The sequence below is a fragment of the Jaculus jaculus genome, chromosome 17, assembly GCF_020740685.1.
Source record: "Jaculus jaculus isolate mJacJac1 chromosome 17, mJacJac1.mat.Y.cur, whole genome shotgun sequence".
In the NCBI taxonomy this organism is placed as follows: domain Eukaryota; kingdom Metazoa; phylum Chordata; class Mammalia; order Rodentia; family Dipodidae; genus Jaculus; species Jaculus jaculus.
Window position 1 is genome coordinate 9,649,077 of NC_059118.1, and position 19,935 is coordinate 9,669,011.

A 19,935-nucleotide genomic window follows, 5' to 3' on the forward strand; every position below is an offset into this window, starting at 1 on the left:
CTGTCCTCAGGGACCCACTTCCTCTAGCAAGGACCCACCTATAAGTGTTCCAAGACCTTCCCAACCGGCGCCACCTGCTGGGAAGGAGCCTTATCACATTCAAACCATAACACACTCCCATGGTGACACTGTCCTGTTCCCCCAAGTGTCTTTGCTTGCAGGATTAAGGTCTGGTATGCTGTTTGCCTCCCTCTACCCCCAATCTAACTGAGATGGTTCCTCTTGGATCTCTCTGTAGAGTTGCACCCATACAACCTCATCTGCTGGTGCCCTGTGCCTTGTTGGTATAGACTGGTTCAAGTCATGGTTTGTGAATTGCTGTCCCCAGGTCTCTCCTTCATTCCCTTTCTTCCTTCCTTACCCTTCCCTTTTTCCTTCCTTTTCCCCTCCCTCGCTGGCATCTTTTCCTCCTCCTCTCCCATCTTTCCGTCCTCCCTTCCACCCTCCTTCTTCCCTCCCACTCTTCCTCCCTCCCTCCCTCCCTCCTTCTGTTCTTTCCTCTCTCCTTTCCTTCTTTTGTCCTTTCTTTCTTCCACTCTAGCTCCCTTCTTTTCTCACTACTTCCCTTTCTTATTCCATTTCTCTCTCTTTTTGTATTTGTCAGCCTCTTTTGTCTCTTCCCTTTTGAGTGTGTTTTCCATGCACCAGACCTAAGCTAGGCTACATACTCTTGTTGACATGTCTGTGCAGTGGCTGCTTCTGGTGCCCGGCTCATCTGCTTGTCACTCCTGACTCCTGTCGCCTCTCTCCTACTTCTGGGCGTTTCTAGAGGTCTGGCCTGCAGGGAAAGGATTTCCTCTCCAATAAGGAGCCAGTGAGCTAGCTAATCTTATGAGATCTTTAGTTCCTCCAGGTTTGTTCAGAACGTCTTTCTTCACTATCACATAAGGTGTGCATTTGCTTTCTGGTGTGTTACTTTGTTATTGCTGGTGCTGTGTGTGTGTGTGTGTGTGTGTGTGTGTGCACGTGCACATGCACATGCACACATGCATGTATCATTTGCACTGGCATCTGTTCTCATTTTCTCTCTATCTCCTCTTGCAAATAAATTAAAAAAATGTATGCATATTTTTTCAAAAACTTTATTAATTTATTGGCAGGCAGAGAAAGAAGAGAGACAGAGAGAATGGGCATGCCAGGGCCTCCATCCACTGCTGATATGGACTGTAGATGCAGGAGCCACTTTGTACATCTGGTTTTACATGCATACTGGGGAATTATACCCTGATCGTTAGGTTTTGCAGCAAGAGCCTTAACTACTGAGCAATATCTCTAGCCCCTATATAAACATGTTGTCATTAAAATGTCCCTGGTCACCCTCCAAGATAGTTCAGTCAGGTAATATAAAAGTAGGAGCAAGGCCTCACTATTTCTCAAACTGTCCGGGGACTGATTCCAGCCAACACCTAAAGGTGGTAGCCACTAATCTGGGCTACTGTACTAAAATGTCAGAAGGCTAAATTCCATCCCCCAAATATTTTCTTTTGTATTTATAAAAACAGCAGAGATTCCCAGCCAGCAAGTAGATGTTGGTTCAGAACATGACCTAATATGTGTGTGTGTGTATCAAACGTAGAAAACATATTTTCACCTTTCTTCACATTATTTTTGTAATAACTTACAAGAACATCTAAAGGGCCAAGTTAATTTTTTTTGCAAATGGACCCAAATATAACCATTATAGAAAAAAAAAATGTATATTCATTGTTGTATAAGTCCCAAATTAACACAAGGCTCAGGAACCATTTCTGCCTATATTTTTAGCTAAGCAGAGAACTGTTGGTCTGGAAGATGTCGAGATTTTCAAAATAGTTTTTTTACCTAAAATTACACTTCCCGAAATGAACTTGAGGCTAAAAGGGATGAATGGGCCTATTTTTTTCTTCTGTATTTACTGTTACCACAAGAAAGCAGATCTTAAATATATGTGCTTATATTTTTAGAGACCCAGGAAGCAGGTGTTACGCCCGGGCAACAAAGAGGGCTGCGAGGAAAAGTGTTGATGACAGAAACTCTGAAACTGTCAACACACGCAGCGAGAGAGAGAGACTGTGCTGGGCACTGAAGCCCTTCCTTCTAGACAGGATCACACGACCCTGTGCTTAGGGTTCTTGCAGGGGACCCATTTGGAGAAGCATCTCCCAGCATCCTTAGGGCCAGTGACTGTCCTAGTTCCACATCCTCCCCAGACACCTAACCTGAGTCTAGCAGAGACTATGTGGTGGGCCAACCTGTTTCTTTATCGACTGATAAGGTCTTTGTAGAAAAGAATGTTTCCTGACCACCAAGGACAAAAGAAAGAAGCTAGCTCACCTCCACAACCACCACTATAGAATAGATGTGGGAATCATGAGACGTGAAGGGTCCATTTTACCTTTCTCCATAATTCTACTTAAGACGTTCCTTGTAAACCATGTGCAGAGACTTCCACCCGGAGTCCAGTACAGAAAAAGTAACTCTACAGTGGAGAAACTTTACAGATACCACTTCAGACCATGATCAAGGTCAACATCAATAGGCATATAGCATGTTGAGATCATGTATCCTAGCTAAAATGTGATAAAAAAGACTGCTTACTTCTGTGGTATTCATCCATAACACCCATTACTCCAGAGTAATCATAATAAAAACACCATACAAATTTCAATATAAGGGCATCTTGCAGTATACTGGGCCAACACTCTTTGATACACTCAAGATCATTTAAAACAAGGAAGGTCAACTGTCATAGTAAAGAGGAGCCACATGTAGTGTCGTATCCTGGATGGGATCCTGGAGCAGTAAAATACCATTATGTGAAAGGAGATTTAATAAAGTATGGTTGCTAATAATGTAAAAAAAAAAAAGACATTGGGTTTATTTGACGTTGCATCATGTCTTCAAGAAGCCATAGTGAGGGGTCCCAGCATTTGTTAAGCGTTTGCTCTCTCTCTCTTTCCCTCCTAGTCAACAGCGCCATGATGGCCAGCGACAGCAATGGCGCCGTGAAGTTTCCACAGCTGTGCAAGTTTTGTGACGTGCTGACATCCACCTGTGACAACCAGAAGTCCTGTAGGAGCAACTGCAGCATCACGTCCATCTGCGAGAAGCCGCAGGAAGTCTGTGTGGCCGTGTGGTAAGGCACCTCATGGGAAGACTTTCTTTGTTTTGCCCCTTTCATTAGTCATGCATGCTCGTGACGTGCAAACTCTGCGTGTTCACCCCTGGAGTGTAGACACCTATCACCCATTCCCATTTCATCAGGGTCGCCTCTCTTTTCGTTACCAAATGCGATTTCCATTTAGCATTCACATACACGCAAAGGAGGAGTTACGAGGGCTCGTCATATTCCTCAGGTGTTTTGGTGACTTTCACATTGCTGGGACAAAGCACTAAGCCAAAAGCAGCTGAGGGAAGGGAAGGATTTATTTGGGCTTACAGTCTTGAGGGACAGCTCCATGATGACAGGCGAGAACAAGTCAGGAGCAGAGGCTTGGCATCCCTCCTTGCCAACATCGGGTGGAAAATAGCAGCATGGGAGTGAGCTGAACTAAACCTGGCAAGCTGGGCGCTGACACATGTCAAGGTCTGACCCCTGCAGTCCACCTCCTCCAACGAGGCTCCACCTCCCAAACGGCCATCAGCCGGAGACCAAGTACGCAAAGCACATGAGTTTATGGGGGACATTTCATTCAAGCCACGACACCAGGCCTCCCTTCTATCACGAAGGGTAAGCTGCCACTTACTCTTCGAGATCTCAGTCTCTCCTCAGTACACTCTAGTGACACCAGGAGTATTATTCTCCTGAGGTACAGTAAGTGTGTGTTTGTGTGTGTGCACTCAAACACGCACACACATGAGCATGGGCAATGCATGCACACACGTGCAAAGGCCAGAGTAGAATGTAGGGTGGCCTCCTCTATGACTTTATTTTTCTTGAGACAGAGTCTCTCACTAAACCTCAAATTGCTATTTCTGGACTATGAGCCCCAGTGATTCTCCTGTCTCTGTTCTGCTTTGGATTTTTTTTTTTTTTTTTTTTTTTGAGTCCAGGCTGATCTAGAATTCACTACGTAGTCTCGGGGTGGCCTTGAACTCACGGTGATCCACCTACTTCACTTTCCCAAGTGCTGGGATCAAGCTCTGGACTTCACTCTTATTATGTGGCAAGAGGTCTGCTTATGCAATGAGACATATCCGTAGTCCAAAGTCATTCTTGTGGGGGGGGGGGGGCGGGGGGGGAATCTTTGAGATTAGACCCAGGGCCTTGCACATTGCTAGGCAAGTGCCCTACCACCAAGCTCCATCCCAGCCATTTGGTGCTTAACTTTTCTCACTGTTATGACTGCATAACTGAGCCCGTGGGGGACATTTCACGTTCATAGCACAAAGCAGTCTGTTGTCGTCAGCTTCATGTTGTTGGGATGAATGTCCAAGCCAGGCACAGTTTATAGGAGGAAAGTTATACATTTGGCAGAAGAAGCTGGCCCCCTTTCACAGGTCCATGGAGAGAGAGAGAGAGAGAAAGAGAGAGAGAGAGAGAGGGAGGGAGAACGCCACCAGCACCACAAAGCAAGCACAGACCCAGGCAGAGCACAAAGCAATCTGCATATCTCTAGGCTGGACTTCAGGTCCTGCCCCAGTGACAGCGTAGGGCTGGGCTCCAGGCTCCACTTGCCTACAGTGACATCTGCTCCAGCCTGGTGACTGGAGGTCTCAGAAGCTGTAATAAAGCTGAATCTACTGGGGGACTCCTACTCAAAGTACCACACAGTCTAAGCTTTGCATTGCTAAAGGAGCGGAGGTGAAAGGCCAGCTCTTGGAAAAGAAAAGCCCCTGCCCTCAAATGGGGAAGCTACTAAGGGGGCCAGGAAAAAAGTCCCTTACTTAGCCAGAAGCCCGAATCGACTAATCCTATAACATTTTACTGAAGATGGGGACAGTATAATTTTGTGGCTCCAGTTCTCTGCTCTTGTATCTTCTCTTTGCTTTCTGTTTTTTTTTTTATTGTTTGTTTGTTTGTTTTTAAACCCACTTCCATCCATTATGCAAACATCTCAAATAGTTCTTTAATTTTACACGTTTCCTTCTTCGTTTTGTTCTTTGAGCTAAGGTCTCCTGTAACCCAGGCTGGCCTTAGTCCTCTTGCTTCCTGATCCTCCTGCCTGGACCTTTCAAGCGCTGGGATTACAGGCATGCGCCACCATGCCTGGCTCCAGATAGTTCTGCATCCACACACGCTGGGGAGTCATCAATCATTTCTTCAATTCATGGCTGTTGAATAAGAGCATGAGCATGAGAAATAACCTTGATAATTAAAAGGACCTCAATTTAATTTTATGTATGAGTTGATTAGTGGGATTTCATATTTTGCAGGCCTATCAAAATTAATGGCTATCTTTAAAAAGTATTTTTAAATTAATTTGTTTATTTGAATTATTTATTATATTATAAATATAATAAAATACAAAATATATTATAAATGAATTCTTAAGTTATTTTATTTGAGACAGAGAGAAAGAGGCAGAGAGAGAGAGAGATAGAGAGATACAGAGAGAGAGAGAGAATATGCCTCACTAGGAACTCCTGTAACTACACATAAACCTGAGGTGCATGGGCCACTTTGGGCATCTGGGTTTACATGGGCAATGGGGAACTGAACCTAAGCCATCAGGCTTTGAAAGCAGTGACTTTCACTGCTCAGCCATCTCTCCAGCCCCTAATGGGTATTTTAAAAGTAGTGTATATGTTTCCTGGCCATTCAGAAAACAAGAATATAACCCCACATGTCTTTCCTGGCGTGGGAGGATGAGGTTCCTTGAGACTCCCTCCAAAGCATGGGGTTGCCTTGATGGTATATTTGGAAGGTTTGCAAACGTCCCTCTGTACCACGGGTGACTTCTGTCTCAAGGACTGAAGGAATGGTAACAGCAAAGGCCGGTCAGGACAGCTCGTGTGGCGGCTGGCTCTGTAAGCAGGCACTCCTGGGTCATGCTGTTGAAGACGGGTTTTTTGTTATTAATATTTTGCTTATTTATTTGAGGGGGGAAGGAAAGAGAGAGAGAGAAAATGGGTGCCACAGGGCCTTTAGCTACTGAAAATGAACTCCAGATGTACACACCACCTTATACATATGGCTATCTGACTTACGTGGGTCCTGGGGAATTGAACCTGGGTCCTCAGGCTTCACAGGCTTAACCTTCACCTTAACCGCTCAACTATCTTTCCAGCCTGAAGAAGGGTATTGGTGAAGAGTGTGTTCTGCTGAGGACAGGGCCCAAGTTATTAGAGGTTTGGAAATGCCCTCTGAGGACTGGCTGGAGCAGCAGCTGAGCTCTTTAACAACGAGTGGCTGTGGGTTGTGTTGTGAGGAATAGAAAGGCCATCAAGTGGAACAGATCTGATCTCGAACTCTTGAAGGCCAATGGAAGACCCCTAACACTTCTGAGGAATGAGATTTGTGGTTTCCCCACTCAGAGTTTCCCAGCGCTAGAGAGGGCTTCCTTCTTGTGAAGAGTCAAGTGGGACTCTGGAGAGACTGGGTGAGCCCGAGGAGAGAGACTGAGATGTAAGGCACATGGCATAGACACGTCACCCTGTGCCTGTGTTCTCTGCTGCCACCCTGTTCTTGGGTGCCCACTCCTTTAAGGAAAGAAATTAAGCCCTGTGATGTTTCTGTGTGTGCATTCGGGTGCAAGTAGCTGTGTGTGTGTGTGTGTGTGTGTAAATGAAGGCCAGAGGACAACCTCAGTGGTGTGCTTCTGGTAATGTCTTTTTTTTTTTTTTTTTAAAGGAAGGGTCTCATGGCCTGGTACATGCCCAGTAGTCTAGATTGGCTGACCAGCCAGCCCCAGGTACCCGTTCATCTCTGCTTCCCCAGTGCTGGGATTGTAGGCTCGCATCACTGTGCCCAGTATTTCACATGGGTTCTGGGGTTTCAACTCAGGGAGTCATACTTGTACGGCAAATCTTTTCCGACCTGAGACCTCTCCCCAGCCCTGCTCCAGTAACTGCATATGAACCAGATCTTTGGAAGAGTGTTGTGATCGTGTGGGAGAGGGGATGCCCGTCTCTCGTGGCTCCCCCAGCTTGGGAACTAAGGCCAGCAAGCGTGACTCTCACCTGTCTGCGTGAAGACAAACACCCCCATGGGGAAACGGGAACAGGAAGCGCTGCAGATGCTGCACACCCTTCCCCCGCCCTCCCTTGGTACTGAAGACCTGCTCTCTGGGGGCACGAGCTGCTCAGACACCACCCTGAATCTCTCCAGGGACTTTCCATGGCTCACAGTGGCCCCTGGCTGCCTTCCCCTGAGGCCCTTTTGAGCGTCCTGTGATGCCACGTGACAACTGGCTGGCCCCTTTGCCTCAACGTGGGGCAACTTTAGGGACCATTCTGGCTTCTGGGAAATGAACTGAGGCCGTGGTTACAGCCCTGCCTCGCTGTGCAGCTTCGCCCTCTGTCAGGCCCTCACAACTCTCTCTCCATATGTGCATGTGACCATCTCGGAGCTCAGTTTGTGTTACTGGGCAATCTCAACTGGACTCGCAGGAGGCTATTTTTGAAAGACCCAACTGTGGTCACCAAGACAGTCTCCTGTGGAGCATGTGTCCCATTGTTATTTTCAGGTTCAGCATTGCTTTGCATTCATTCATTCACTCATTAGCACGGGTCAGTTGCATATCTATTCCATGCAAATTACTTACACTTTTCCTAAGTATAGAAGTATTTTGAAACTAAAATTAATTTTATTCAAATGGTGCCTTTCTTCCTTGGTTTCTTTGGTTTCTTCCTTCTTTCTTTATTTGCACTCATGCATGTGTGTGAGTGTGTGTGTGAGTGTGAGTGTGTGTGTGTGTGTGTGTGTGTACACATACGCCGTGGTGGTCATGTGGCACTCAGAGGACAGCCCTGGGCTGCTGGGCCTTGCCTTCTTCCTTGTTTAAGATGATGTCTCTAGTTATTTCACTGCTGGGAAGGCCAGGCTAGTTGTCCCGTGAACTTCTTGATTCTCCCAACTCCACACCCTAACGCTGCAAGCGTGTTAGGAGTTTGGAATTGTCCACCACTCACGCAAATCATCCTGCATGCGTTCTGGTGATATGAGCTTGGTTGGCAAGCACCTTTAGGCACTGAGAATTCTCCCCAGCCCCAATCATGTCATTTCAGATTTAAGATACATAGGCCAATTGACTGAAAATGTCCCAAGGAACATGCCCTGTGGAGGATTCTCCAAGTCCTCAGCCAAATTAGTCTCCAAACATGTGATACAAGAGGACAGTGAATTTTAGAGTCACTTTCATGTTGCTGGGACAGACTATGTGGCCAAAAGCAGCGGGTGGGAGGAAAGAGTTTACTTTGGTTTCAGTCTCAAGGAGAAGCTTCACCACAGAAGGGAACACAGGGCACGGGCACAGGCATGGGCAGAGGTGGGCAGTCATGTCTTGTCACAGCAGCTGGCAGGAAGCAGCAATAGTGAGTTGAAATCTGGCAAGGAGAAAGCTGGTCTGTAACACCCCAAAACCTAACCCCCCAACAACACACCTCTTCCAGCAAGTCTCCACCTCCCAAATTTGCATCAGCTGGCCACCAAGCATCCAAAACACATGAATGTATCAGAGACATCTGATTCAAACCACCATACTAACTATAGAAGTAATTCATTTGTGACAGCGTAGAACATTTCTCTGTAGTATGAAGAAGTTCTTGCAATCCTTTCCCCGTGTTTTCATTAATTTAACTCCCTTGTTCCTTTCTGGAATTTGGGAAGCTACAACTCATTTGGGTTGTTCCTTGCCATTTTCTTTTTGGAACCAGCTATTTACATGGAATATGTCCATCACACACAGTGCCCTGTGGCCAGGCAAGCATGTGGAACAGGTCTGTTGCCATGTCTCCAGGCACACTCTTTAAAAAACAACAAAAAAAAAACCCAAAATTATTTGTGAGGGGATCAGTATGAGCATGCCAAGGCCTCTTGCTGCTGGGATGAACTCCAGACCCATGACCTACTATGTGCATTTGGCTTTATGTGGGAGCTGGGGAATTGAACTGAAGTTGGCATGCTTTTCAAGCAAGTGCCTAAGCACGTTCTTTAAGAACTTTCAAGTTGGACAAGGCTCCCAGCTCTACCAAATAAGCTAGGAACATAATGTGAGCTTGCAGCACCCTCAAAGTATGAGGCTTAAAATGATCCAATCCCTTAAGAATTTGTTTTTCCACATGTTTCTTTTCCCTTTCTTTCTTCCTTTCTTTCTTTCTTTCTTTCTTTCTTTCTTTCTTTCTTTCTTTCTTTCTTTCTTTCTTTTCCTTCCTTCCTTCCTTCCTTCCTTCCTTCCTTCCTTCCTTCCTTCCTTCCTTCCTTCCTTTCTTTTTTTTCATTAAGGATGCAAGTAAGGCTTAACATTTAAATACCCGCTTAGGTTAGTCCTCAAGGAGAGCCATCATACATATAGTCCTGAATACGTTACGAGAATAAGCAAAGGATGATGGGAAATTAACGGGGTGGGTGCACGGGCGAACAGGGGGGCCGTGAGTGGCGGAGCACAGCTCTCAGATGCTATTAGGAACAGCTCCGAGTGACACGTGCAGCTGGCCTGCCTTTCTCTTCAGATTCCACATTCATCCATTCTCCTCTCTTTCCCTGTCCTCCTCTTCAATGGATCCGGTGCACCCCAGGAGGAAGAATGATGAGAACATCACACTAGAAACGGTTTGCCATGACCCCAAGCTCCCCTACCACGGATTCGCCCTGGAAGATGCGGCCTCTCCAAAGTGCGTCATGAAGGAGAAGAAAGTGCTCGGCGAGACTTTCTTCATGTGCTCCTGTAACCAGGACGAGTGCAACGACCACATTATCTTCTCCGAAGGTGAGCTGTCCCCTCCCAAGGGCCTGGGGCTGACCTCCTCCGTCTTCCGCTGCTGTGGGGTGAGGGGTCATTCCTACGGCCAGGTTTCTGGTTTGCAACCACCCAATGGCTAATAAGTACAGCTGTGGGCTTTGAACCCTTTGACTGAACTGACCATGAGTTGAAAATACTAAGAAAACCAAGGTCAGACGTGAACATTGTAGATAATTCATTCTAGCCACGTCTCCCTAAACTAGAGTGTAGGGACTGTTTGCGCACACTTGAGAGGTATTAGGTGCCACAGTGGACATGTCTAGAAGCTTCATCTTGTCACGGCTCCCCGAACAAGAGGGTGAGGACAGCTTGTGCACACGCACATGGTATCAGGTGCTGGAGTAACACGGACATGTTTTGTGCAACATGACGTGCGTATATGCAAATGACACCGTTTCACAGAAGAGACTTCGGCATTGGAGGATTTGGGTGACCACTGGGGATCCCAGAAGCAATATCTCATGAATGTCAAGGGACAACTGCCTGTTTTCTTATTATAGAAGAAAAGGGGGTGCCTTGAGTCCCAAAATTTTCTTTTTCGTGTCCTTGTGTAATTGTGCATGTCCACGTGCATGTATGAGAATGCATGCGCATGTATGTGTGTTTCTGTGGGACACTAATGAATAACCTCAGCAGCCTTCCTTCTCAAATACCATCCACCTTTTAAAAAATTTTTTATTTATTTGAGAGCGACAGACACAGAGAGAAAGAGAGAGAGAGAGAGAGAGAGAATGGGCATAGCAGGGCCTCCAGCCACTGCAAACAAACTCCAGACCCGTGCACCCCCTTGTGCATCTGGCAAACGTGGGTCCTGGGGAACCGAGCCTCAAACTGGGGTCCTTAGGCTTCATAGGCAAGCGCTTAACCGCTAAGCCATCTCTCCAGCCTTTTATTTATGTATTTATTTTGAAGCAGAGTGTCTCATTAGCTTGAGCTCACCATGTAGGCTACACTGTTTGGCCAGTGAGCCTCAGGCATTCTCCTGCCTCTGTTTCCTCAGTGCTGGTATTATAGGCATGCACTACCATGCCCAGCTCTTTTCTTTACTTTTTAAAAGGCATTTATTTTTATTTATTTATTTGAGAGAGAGAGAATGGGTGTGACAGAGCCTTCAGCTGCTGCAAACAAACTCCAGATGCATGCACCCCTTAGTACATCTGGCTTATGTGGGTCCTAAGGAATTGAACCCAGGTCCTTAGGCTTTGCAGGGATGCACCTTAACCCCTAAGCCATCTCTCCAGGCCTCTTGTCTTTATTCAATGCATGTACTGGTGATTGAACTTAAGTCCTCATATGTGCATGGCAGGTACTTTTCTCCTGAGTCATGTCTCCAGCAACTCATGATTTTCTGGGTATGGAGGTGTGCTCACCTTCAGTGCTGTTGCAAATGAAAACTACTCAGAGGAAACATGCTCTTCTGTGTGGGGCGCCTGCCTTGCCACAGCATGGGCTTGTCCCACCTTTGAGCAGGACTGCTGTGAGTGTCCCCACCGTCCTGAAGCCCGGCTGATCCTCACAGCTGTCCCCTGATCACGTCTCCCTTCCTGACTCTGAAGATCCCACTTTTCCAAAGGCCAGAGAGCTGACTCCCCTCACCCAGATATACCGTGCAGGCTAGAAGAGGGCTTGTTTGCTTAGCCTGGTGGCAGCCGTCTATCAAGCCGAACCTGAGGGGTAGAAAGACTGAAGGACAACCTAGGCTCTAGGAGGAGAAAGGAAGGAGTCCCCCAGAGCAGCTTCCTTGTGCCCTTGGAAGTCACCCCTGTTTTTTTTTTTAACGCAAAAAAATTACTGGTTTATTTATTTGAGAAAGAGAGAGAGAAAGAATGGGTGCACCAGGGCTTCCAGCCACTGCAAAGGAACTCTAGATGCGTGCGCTAACTTGTGGATCTGGCTTACGTGGGTCCTGGGGAGTCGAACCAAGGTCCTTTGGCTTTGCAGGCAAACACCTTAACTGCTAAGCTATCTCTCCAGCCTCGATCATGCCTGTTTTTCCAGACATCCATACGTCTGCCTGAACCGTTAGTTCTAAATGCCACGGTGACCACGTTCAGTTCAGGAACAGTTTCTGACTGCAGGAAAGACACGTGATTTGCAGAACGTGATTCAAGGGGATGACTTCTGCTATTTAGGAAGAGAGGGCCCGGCTAGTGGGAGGGTCCAGATGAGTGCTAGAGGTGCGGAACCAGTTTGCATCCCATCTTACTACTTAGAAAATATTTTGTGTGTATATGCCTATGGTGCGGGTGTGCTCATGTATGTGAGCGTGGGGTGCGCATACCCCTGCACATGTGTGATGGTGGCCCTCACCATTCACCGTGCCTGGAGGCAGGCTCTCCAGTACACTTCTGCCTAAGTCCAGTTCGCTGGCCCGCCTGCTCCCAGGGATTCTCCGGTCTCTCCGCTTCCCAGTTCCTGGTAGGTAACCGGGGTTACAGACTCCAGCCACGACGTCCAGCTTTATGCAAGTTTGGGGGATCCAAACTCGGGTTCCCGCTTACACAGCGAGCATGTCTATCCACAGAGCCATCTCCCCATGTGCCCTTCCTAGTCCATTACTTCTTAGCTGAACCCCTTCCCACCCGACATCCCCCGTGACTCAGTCCTCACATCCCTAAGATGGAAATCTGCAGAGGGGTGCCCTTTGAGGACTGGGCACCTGGGCACAGTGACAGCATGCAGCCCGGCTCAGTGTAAGCCGTTCTTACCTGTCACCTGTTGGCTCCGTCATCTGGGGTTTCTGTACGGGGCTTGGGGTTCAGGCTTGTCTGTGGCCGGGAGCCAGCTCCCTTCCGCCCCCTAGCATGCAGCTCCTCGCTGGGCCTAGGTACCCCACACCTGCGTTTGGAGACACGTGCTTTGCATTCCGTTCCATCCCGTCCAGCCTCCTTCCCCCCGTCCCCAGCGCGTGGGCCTTCCCCGAGTCAAGGGGAACGTGCTGAGTCGAGGATTTCTAATCAAAGCTAACAACAGCCCTGACATTGTTGGATAATATTGCAAATTAGGCACACTGTTCCTGTTTTGATTCGGGGATCATAGCGGGAACCAGCCGCATGAAAGAGGAACGACTCTCAAGGGCCTTTCAGATCAGCAGCGGAGTGTCACAGCTCTGGCCTTGCTGGCCGAGCTCCTTGCTGGTCAGTGGCAGCGAGCTCGGGGCCTTCTGTCCCAAGAGCACCGCCGAGGCCGAGCGCACAGCGCTGGGATGCTGCCCACGGGTTGCTGTGGAGACTCAAGGAAATGATGCTCAGAAGCCCCGAGAGCAGCAGCTACCACGAAGGCCTTGCCCCTGAGCCAGCGCGAGCCGCAGCGCTTGCAGGAAAGGGAGCGGCAGGGTCGCTATTGTGCAGTAGTCTATGCAGAGACAGATGCAAACGGCTTGGGAACACAGGCCCAGGTTGCCCCTGTGACACGTTCCACTGGGGAAGTGTTTTGTTTATGTGCTTGCCTGCTTGTATATTGGTATGTATGTATGTATGTATGTATGTATGTATGTATGTATGTATGTGTGGGGGGGTGCATGCATGCCACAGTGCACTCAGAGGTCAGAGGGCCGCTTCCAGGTGCCCGGGCTCTTCCTCCTTCTTTGAGACAGCGTCTCTTGCTGCTGTAAAGGAACGCCAGACTAGCTGGCCCAGGCACACAGACCACTTTTCATCTGGGTACTGGGGGAGGACAGACCTCAACAACGAGCTTTGCAGGCAAGTTTTAACACTGAGCCACCTCCTCAGCCCTTACATTATTATTATTATTTTTTTTTAGAATCACAGGACAACAGAAAGTTCGACATTAAGGCGTGTACCAAATACATTTTGTGAGTGTGTGTGCACGTGTGGTGTGGATACACATCAGATTAAGTCCAGGCTTCAGCAAAGCAGAGAAATCTCTGCTATATTTTTAATTTTTTAAAATTTTCATTTATTGATTTTACGAGAGAGAGAAAAAAAGATGGCATGCCAGGGCCTCCAGCCACTGAAATCCAACTCCAGCCACATGTGCCATCTTGTGTGCATGTGCGAACTTGTGTGCTTGAGTCACCTTGTGCGTCTGGCTTACATGGAACCTGGAGAGTTGAACATGAGTCCTTAGGCATCACAGGCAAATGCCTTAACTGCTGCACCATCTCTCCAGCCTGCTATAGTTTTAAATATATGTGTATGTATATATTTTAATATATATGTAATTTTTAAATATTATATTATTTTTGTTTATTTATGTATATATTTAATATATATATTTGTTTACTTGGGAGGAGGAGAGAGAAAGAGAGAGAGAGAGAGTGAGAGACTATGGACTCCCCAACCTCCTGCTACTGCAGACAAATTCCAGACACATGTGCACTTTGTGCATCTGGCTTTACATGGATGCTAGGGAATCACACCTGGGCAGTCAGGCTTTGCAGTCAAATGTCTTTACTCGCAAAACAATCTCTCCACCCTTTTCTTTTAAATATACATAGAATATATAATATACACTTTAGATTTTTTTAGTCAATATAGAGTAATTGTCCATATTTTAGAAACAGTATGATATTTCAGTATATATATTCAGTGTATAATGACCATATCCAGTCGGTTGTGTGTCTGTCACTGCAGACACTTATCTCTTCTTTGCATGGGAACATCCAGAGACTTCTCTCATAGCTACCCTGAAATCTTCAGTCGGCTGCCGTCAACCAGTTACTGTGCTCTGTTATGCAGAACACTAGACGTGCTTCCGCCCATCCCCCTGCGGTGGTTCCCTTTCCAGGCTCCAGTCACCGCTTCTGGTCTCCTCTCCTATGAGGCCAATGTTTCATCTTCTCATAGGTGAGCACGTGTGGTATTCGTCTTTCTGTGCCTGACTTATTTAACAGAATGTAAGACTGATGTCGTCACGTTACCGCAAATGTGAGAATTTCATTCTATTTTTATGAACCATTGAGTACACACATGAAAATACTTTTTTGCTGCTTTGTTTATTGATACGTCCACTAGTGGACACTGAGGTTGCCTCCATACCTTGGCAATCATGAATAATGTGGCCGTGAATCTGGGTGTTCCAGTGTCTCTGACCTACTGAGTTTGGTACCTTTGCTGTGTACTGGGCATATACTCAGCAGCGTGATCGATGGGTCATAGGGCGGTTCTCTGTCTAGGCTTAGGAGAGATAGTCATGCTATGTATATAATGGCTACACTAATTTAATCCTGATCAGGAGCACGTTTACAGCTCTCCTGTCTCCTTGCCCTGTCAGGATTTGTTAGTTATATATATATATATATATATATATATATATATATATATATATATGTATATATAATTATTATTTATTTATTTATTTGGCAGAGAAAGAGGGAGAGAAAGTGAAAGAATGGTCGCACCACTATAGATGAACTCCAGACGCATGCGCCCCTTGTGCATCTGGCTGACGTGGGTCCTGGGGAATCGAACTTGGGTTCTTTGGCTTTGTAGGCAAACAATTCCTTAACCGCAAGCCCTCCTTCCCAGTTTTTGTCTTTTGGATACCAGCCATTCTCACTGGGAGGTGATGATAGCCTGACCGTGGTTTTGAGGTGCACATCCCTCACGAGTGACTCTGAGCATTTTTTGTCTTCAGGAAGCATTTCTTTCTGCCCATACGTATGTTTGTGCTCGTTTCTTATGTTTAGTTTTGAAATATTTCATTTATTTATTTGTGAGACAAAGAGAGGGAGAGAGTCAAATAAAGAGAGAACGGGGGCATAGCGGGGCCTGTAGCCACTGCAAAACAAGCTGCAAACGCATGTACCATCCTGTGTGTCTGGCTTACGTGGGTCCTGGGGAATCAAACCTGGGTCCTTTGGCTTCGCGGGCAAGCGCCTTAACCACTAAGCCACCTTTCCAGCCTTGTGTTTGTTCATCTAGAGGATCGTTCCCCGGATTTCCCAAAGCCAGAGAACTTCGAGGAACGTCTTGAGGATGTGTTTTACAAGATGATGTTCTGACATGGATACACCAGGGAAATGGGAAATTCCCGGCTAGCAACTGGGGTCCTGAAAAGGACTCACTTGAATCATTTTCTTCCTCAGTTCTGTGTTGTGTCCACCTGCTGGAGCTGGGAGCATGGAGAGCTTGTGACTCGCAGGCAGTGAAAGGAGGTGTTCAGGGTGACTGGCTCCCTGGTCTTAGGGGTGCCATGGCCATTCTATTAACATGCAGGCAAGGTGGCACCATGCCCGGTGTGAAGACTGAGGGAAGGTGCAGGCATACGTCGGGCAGGAAGGAAGGCTTCTCTGAGTGGGGGCAGGTTGGACATGCCCACGTGTGCTGATTACTTCGGGCTGTCTTATCTCACAGTCGTAACTTGTATTTTGAGGCAGTGTCTCATGTCCTTCGGGCTGCCCTGAACTCGCTGGGTAGCTGAGGAGGCCTTGAACTCCTGATCCTTCTGCCTCCGCTTCCTAAATGCTAGGATTGCTGACATGGGTTACTATGCCCATGTCACTGCTGGGGGTTAAACTCAGGGCTTATGTAGGCCAGGCAAGTGCTCTGCCCAGTGGGCCACATCTTCAGCCCATCGTCCTAAGTTCTGAATATGGAAATGAAATCCATGACGTTACCTCACCCAGTTGTTTTTTTCCATTTTAATGGCAAAGAAGAGAGTCTCAGGATGTAGCCATAGCTTGAACTTTCTCACGCTTAGCTCCCCACCTTCTGCCCATAGGAGAATGAGAGTCGTGTCCCTTCCCTCCGCCTTCCACGACCCCGGGTTAGGGCGAGTGTACACCTGCAGCTCTTGGATGACCTTACGCAGGAAGCTCCTGTCCCACTCACTCGGTGGCAGCCCAGAGTCACCACTCAGCAAGCCCGCGGCAAGAAGTCCTTGGGCCTCTGCTGGCTGCAATCTGCAAGGCATGACACTACACGTGGCCTCCTGCTGAGTTGGATCCCTTGATATTCCTGTCAGACCCACATCTCCACACACACCAGTAACTGTAGCACCAGCGAGGCAGAGGCAGGAGAGTCCTTGGACCAAACTTACCAGCTACTTCCGGCACAGTTGGCGAGCTCCCGGCCAGGAAGAGGCTCTGTCTCAAAGAATATGAACTACATTTCTGAGAAATACTTGAGGATGTCCACTGACCTCTAATACACACATAACAACTTCTGTTGTGTGAACACACAAAAACACCTATTTGCATACGCGCATGCACTCACACACAGATACACACAAATATGTATATTTTTTAATTACAGGAAACAAACAAACAAACCAGGATTCTAGCAATCACTTTTGACTCAGAGTTCAATGGGAAAGCAGCCTCTGAGTGCCATCACTCAGTGGTGTGTATTGTTGACCATTGTTGACCCACAGGCTACCTGTAGGCTCTAGCAGTTCGCATGGAGACCCTTGTTTGTCCTGAGCTGTTGAGAAGTTTCATTCTTTTCATTCTTTTTTTTTTTTTTTTCCTTATTGTTGTAGAATTTCTTATAAATGAAAACAGCCTCTTTGGTTTGCAAGCCTCATTCTGGCAAGAAGACTAATGATTTTTTTTTTTTTTTTTTTTTTTTTTACTGTATCAGACATGTGGTTTCCTGTCTGTGTTTAACTTGCTAGCAGAACATCTCAGCCAGCTGGTTCCCTCTGGGCCCATTGTAACCTTAACGCTGCTGCCTCAGGGCCTCCAGCACGCCCGCTCAGAACGTTCACTGCGCGTCATGGGCTTGCGTCGCCTCCTCTGCGTAAGGGAAGGTCTGCAGCGCTGCCCGCTGCCCTCCGGTTGCCTGGCATGCGGGTCCAGCCCCTGCAGGAGGAAGCTGGCTTCCTGGGTGAAACCTGTAGCCCTTGAGTGTAAGGGATGCGAGGGCTTGGGAGGTGCCTCAGGTGGTAGAGTGCTTGCCCAGCACCCAGCTTAAACCTCGGTAGGATGGCACACGCGTGTAATGCCACCACTCAAGAAGTGGAGGCAGGAGGATTAGAAGTTCTAGTGCATTCTTATCTGCATGCAGGTGAGGCAGCGTAAGCTACTTTAGACCCTGTCTCAAGAAGGGAAAAAAAAGAAGAAGAAGAAAGAAGCATTGGGGAGGGAGAGGTAGGAGGATTGGTAGCCAGCTTGGAGTGAATTCCATGCCAGCTTGGGCTAGACAGACTGCTTCAGAAAAGCCCCAAAAAGGGCAGGAGGAAAGAGAAGCAAAGGAAAGGGAGAGAAGAAAAAGAAGGAAAAATACAGAGGAAGGAAGAAGGAGAAGAAGGAAGGGAATGGGAAGGAAAGGAAGGAAGAAGAGGCAGTGGTGTTTTGGCACCTCGTGGGTCCTGGGCATGCTGTCTTTAAACTATGTGTTCAGCTCTCAAAATAGGCACTTTCCAGCTGTGTATTTTTTGTTTGTTTGTTTTGAGAGCAACAAACCAGATTTACTTTTTGGTTTAAATTCAGATGAAAAAAAAAAAGTTGTTAGAAGAGGAAGAAAATTATGGATTGAGGTCTGCAGTGTCTTCCCTAGGGAACAGCAATCAGGCATTTGGGGTGACGACTCAGGGCTGGAGGGGCCCTCGGTGGCTGTGCACCAATTCTGGTTAGAAAGCCCACTGAACCGCAAGGCAGCCCATCCGTGTCTAGACGGGAAAATAATAAAGATGGTGCGTTATGGTTCGGTCAGGTGAAGCTTCCAGTGGATTTGATGACACTTCAGGCAGAACAAGTCACTTTTCTAGAGTTCTTTCCTTCCTGTGCATAAGTGGTGCTGGGCCGCTCCATGAGTACATGTGCCCATGTCTCAAGCCCATTCTCACGTGAGCCGGGGTAGAGTGGGTCCGGTGTGAGCCGTGACACCCTGTCCTGGGTTCAGCCCTGGGTGTGAATGGTCACCCCAAGTGGCTGGACCCTAAGGCTGACATTGCGGTGGGTTTAAAGTGATCTATCCCTGCCACCACGCCTAGCTGTGAATAGACTTCACACCCATGGGTGGTGGCAGGTAAGAGAACCCTACATGGATTTGGGTCCTTTGTGAGATTCCTATTATCCACCAGAAAAACCAAACCAAAAAATGTGTGTGTGTGTGTGTGTGTGTGTGTGTGTGTGAGAGAGAGAGAGAGAGAGAGAGAGAGAGAGAGAGAGAATGGGTTCACTGAGTGAGAGAAAAAGAGAGAGAGAGAATGGGTGCATCAGGGCCTCCAGCCACTGCAAATGAATTCCAGAAACATGCACTACTGTGTGCATTTGGCTTACATGGGTTCTGGGGAGTTGAACCTGGGTTTTTAGGTTTTGCAGGCAAGCGCCTTAACCATTAAGCTATCTCTCCAGGCCTCACTTTAACTTTGTGGCTGGTTGAAGGCTGTTTTGCGTGGTTCCCAAACCTAGAATGCGTATTGTAGTTAGAAGAAAATATCCAACTGTTCTTTTGGTCAGTTTATCTCTTAGCTTTGGGTTGACCATGAACTTCCCTGTTGTTGGTTTATTTTTAACCTAGGATTTCCAAGTCCCAAGCTACCCTTCTCATTTCATTTTGTGTGTTTGTGTGTAGCGTGTGTGGTGTGTTGCTGTGGAGTGTGTGTGTGTTTCATGCACATTGTGTGTGCAGATGCATATGTCCCCATGTGTGAGTGTGAAAAGCCCAGGGAACACAAGATATCTTCTTCTATGGTCCCTCTGAGTATTTTTTAGAGACAGAGTCTTCCACTCAACTCGCTTTTTTGGGGTCAGTGAACTCCAGTGATGCTCAGATCTTAGGTTAACTGGAATGCCTAGTCACACCCAATTGTTTAAGCAGCTGTTGGGGAACTGAACACAATAAGGCTCAGACCCTCTTGTTTTTCAGTGCAAGCTGCTCTATTACCTGCTGAACCATCTTCCCGGCCTTCCTGGTTCATTTCTTTTTAACCGAGCATGGACAAGCAATTTAAGCTTTTCTTGCTAAAAGTCTAGCATTTGAAAGTTTTCCGTTGCCTCTTTGAGAATCTGACTCCTTTCCCAATATTCTACCTCCCCGTTGAGACCAACAACAGGGTTAACTCAATATAAAGAACATTGTAAAAAATATGTGTATGTGGGCTGGAGAGATGGCTTAGTGGTTAAGCGCTTGCCTGTGAAGCCTAA

General features: G+C 47.3%; 1 protein-coding gene across 2 annotated transcripts in view; it reads left to right on the top strand.

Moving 5' to 3' along the window:
• The window catches only part of Tgfbr2 (transforming growth factor beta receptor 2), a 98,394-nt gene that overhangs the window by 49,160 nt on the left and 29,299 nt on the right, over positions 1-19,935 (top strand). For both annotated transcript variants that reach the window (XM_004662080.3, XM_004662081.2), the window contains 2 exons: positions 2,947-3,115; positions 9,658-9,848. In XM_004662080.3, coding sequence (XP_004662137.1) covers positions 2,947-3,115; positions 9,658-9,848 — 360 coding nt within the window. The remainder of the gene's footprint in view (positions 1-2,946; positions 3,116-9,657; positions 9,849-19,935) is intronic.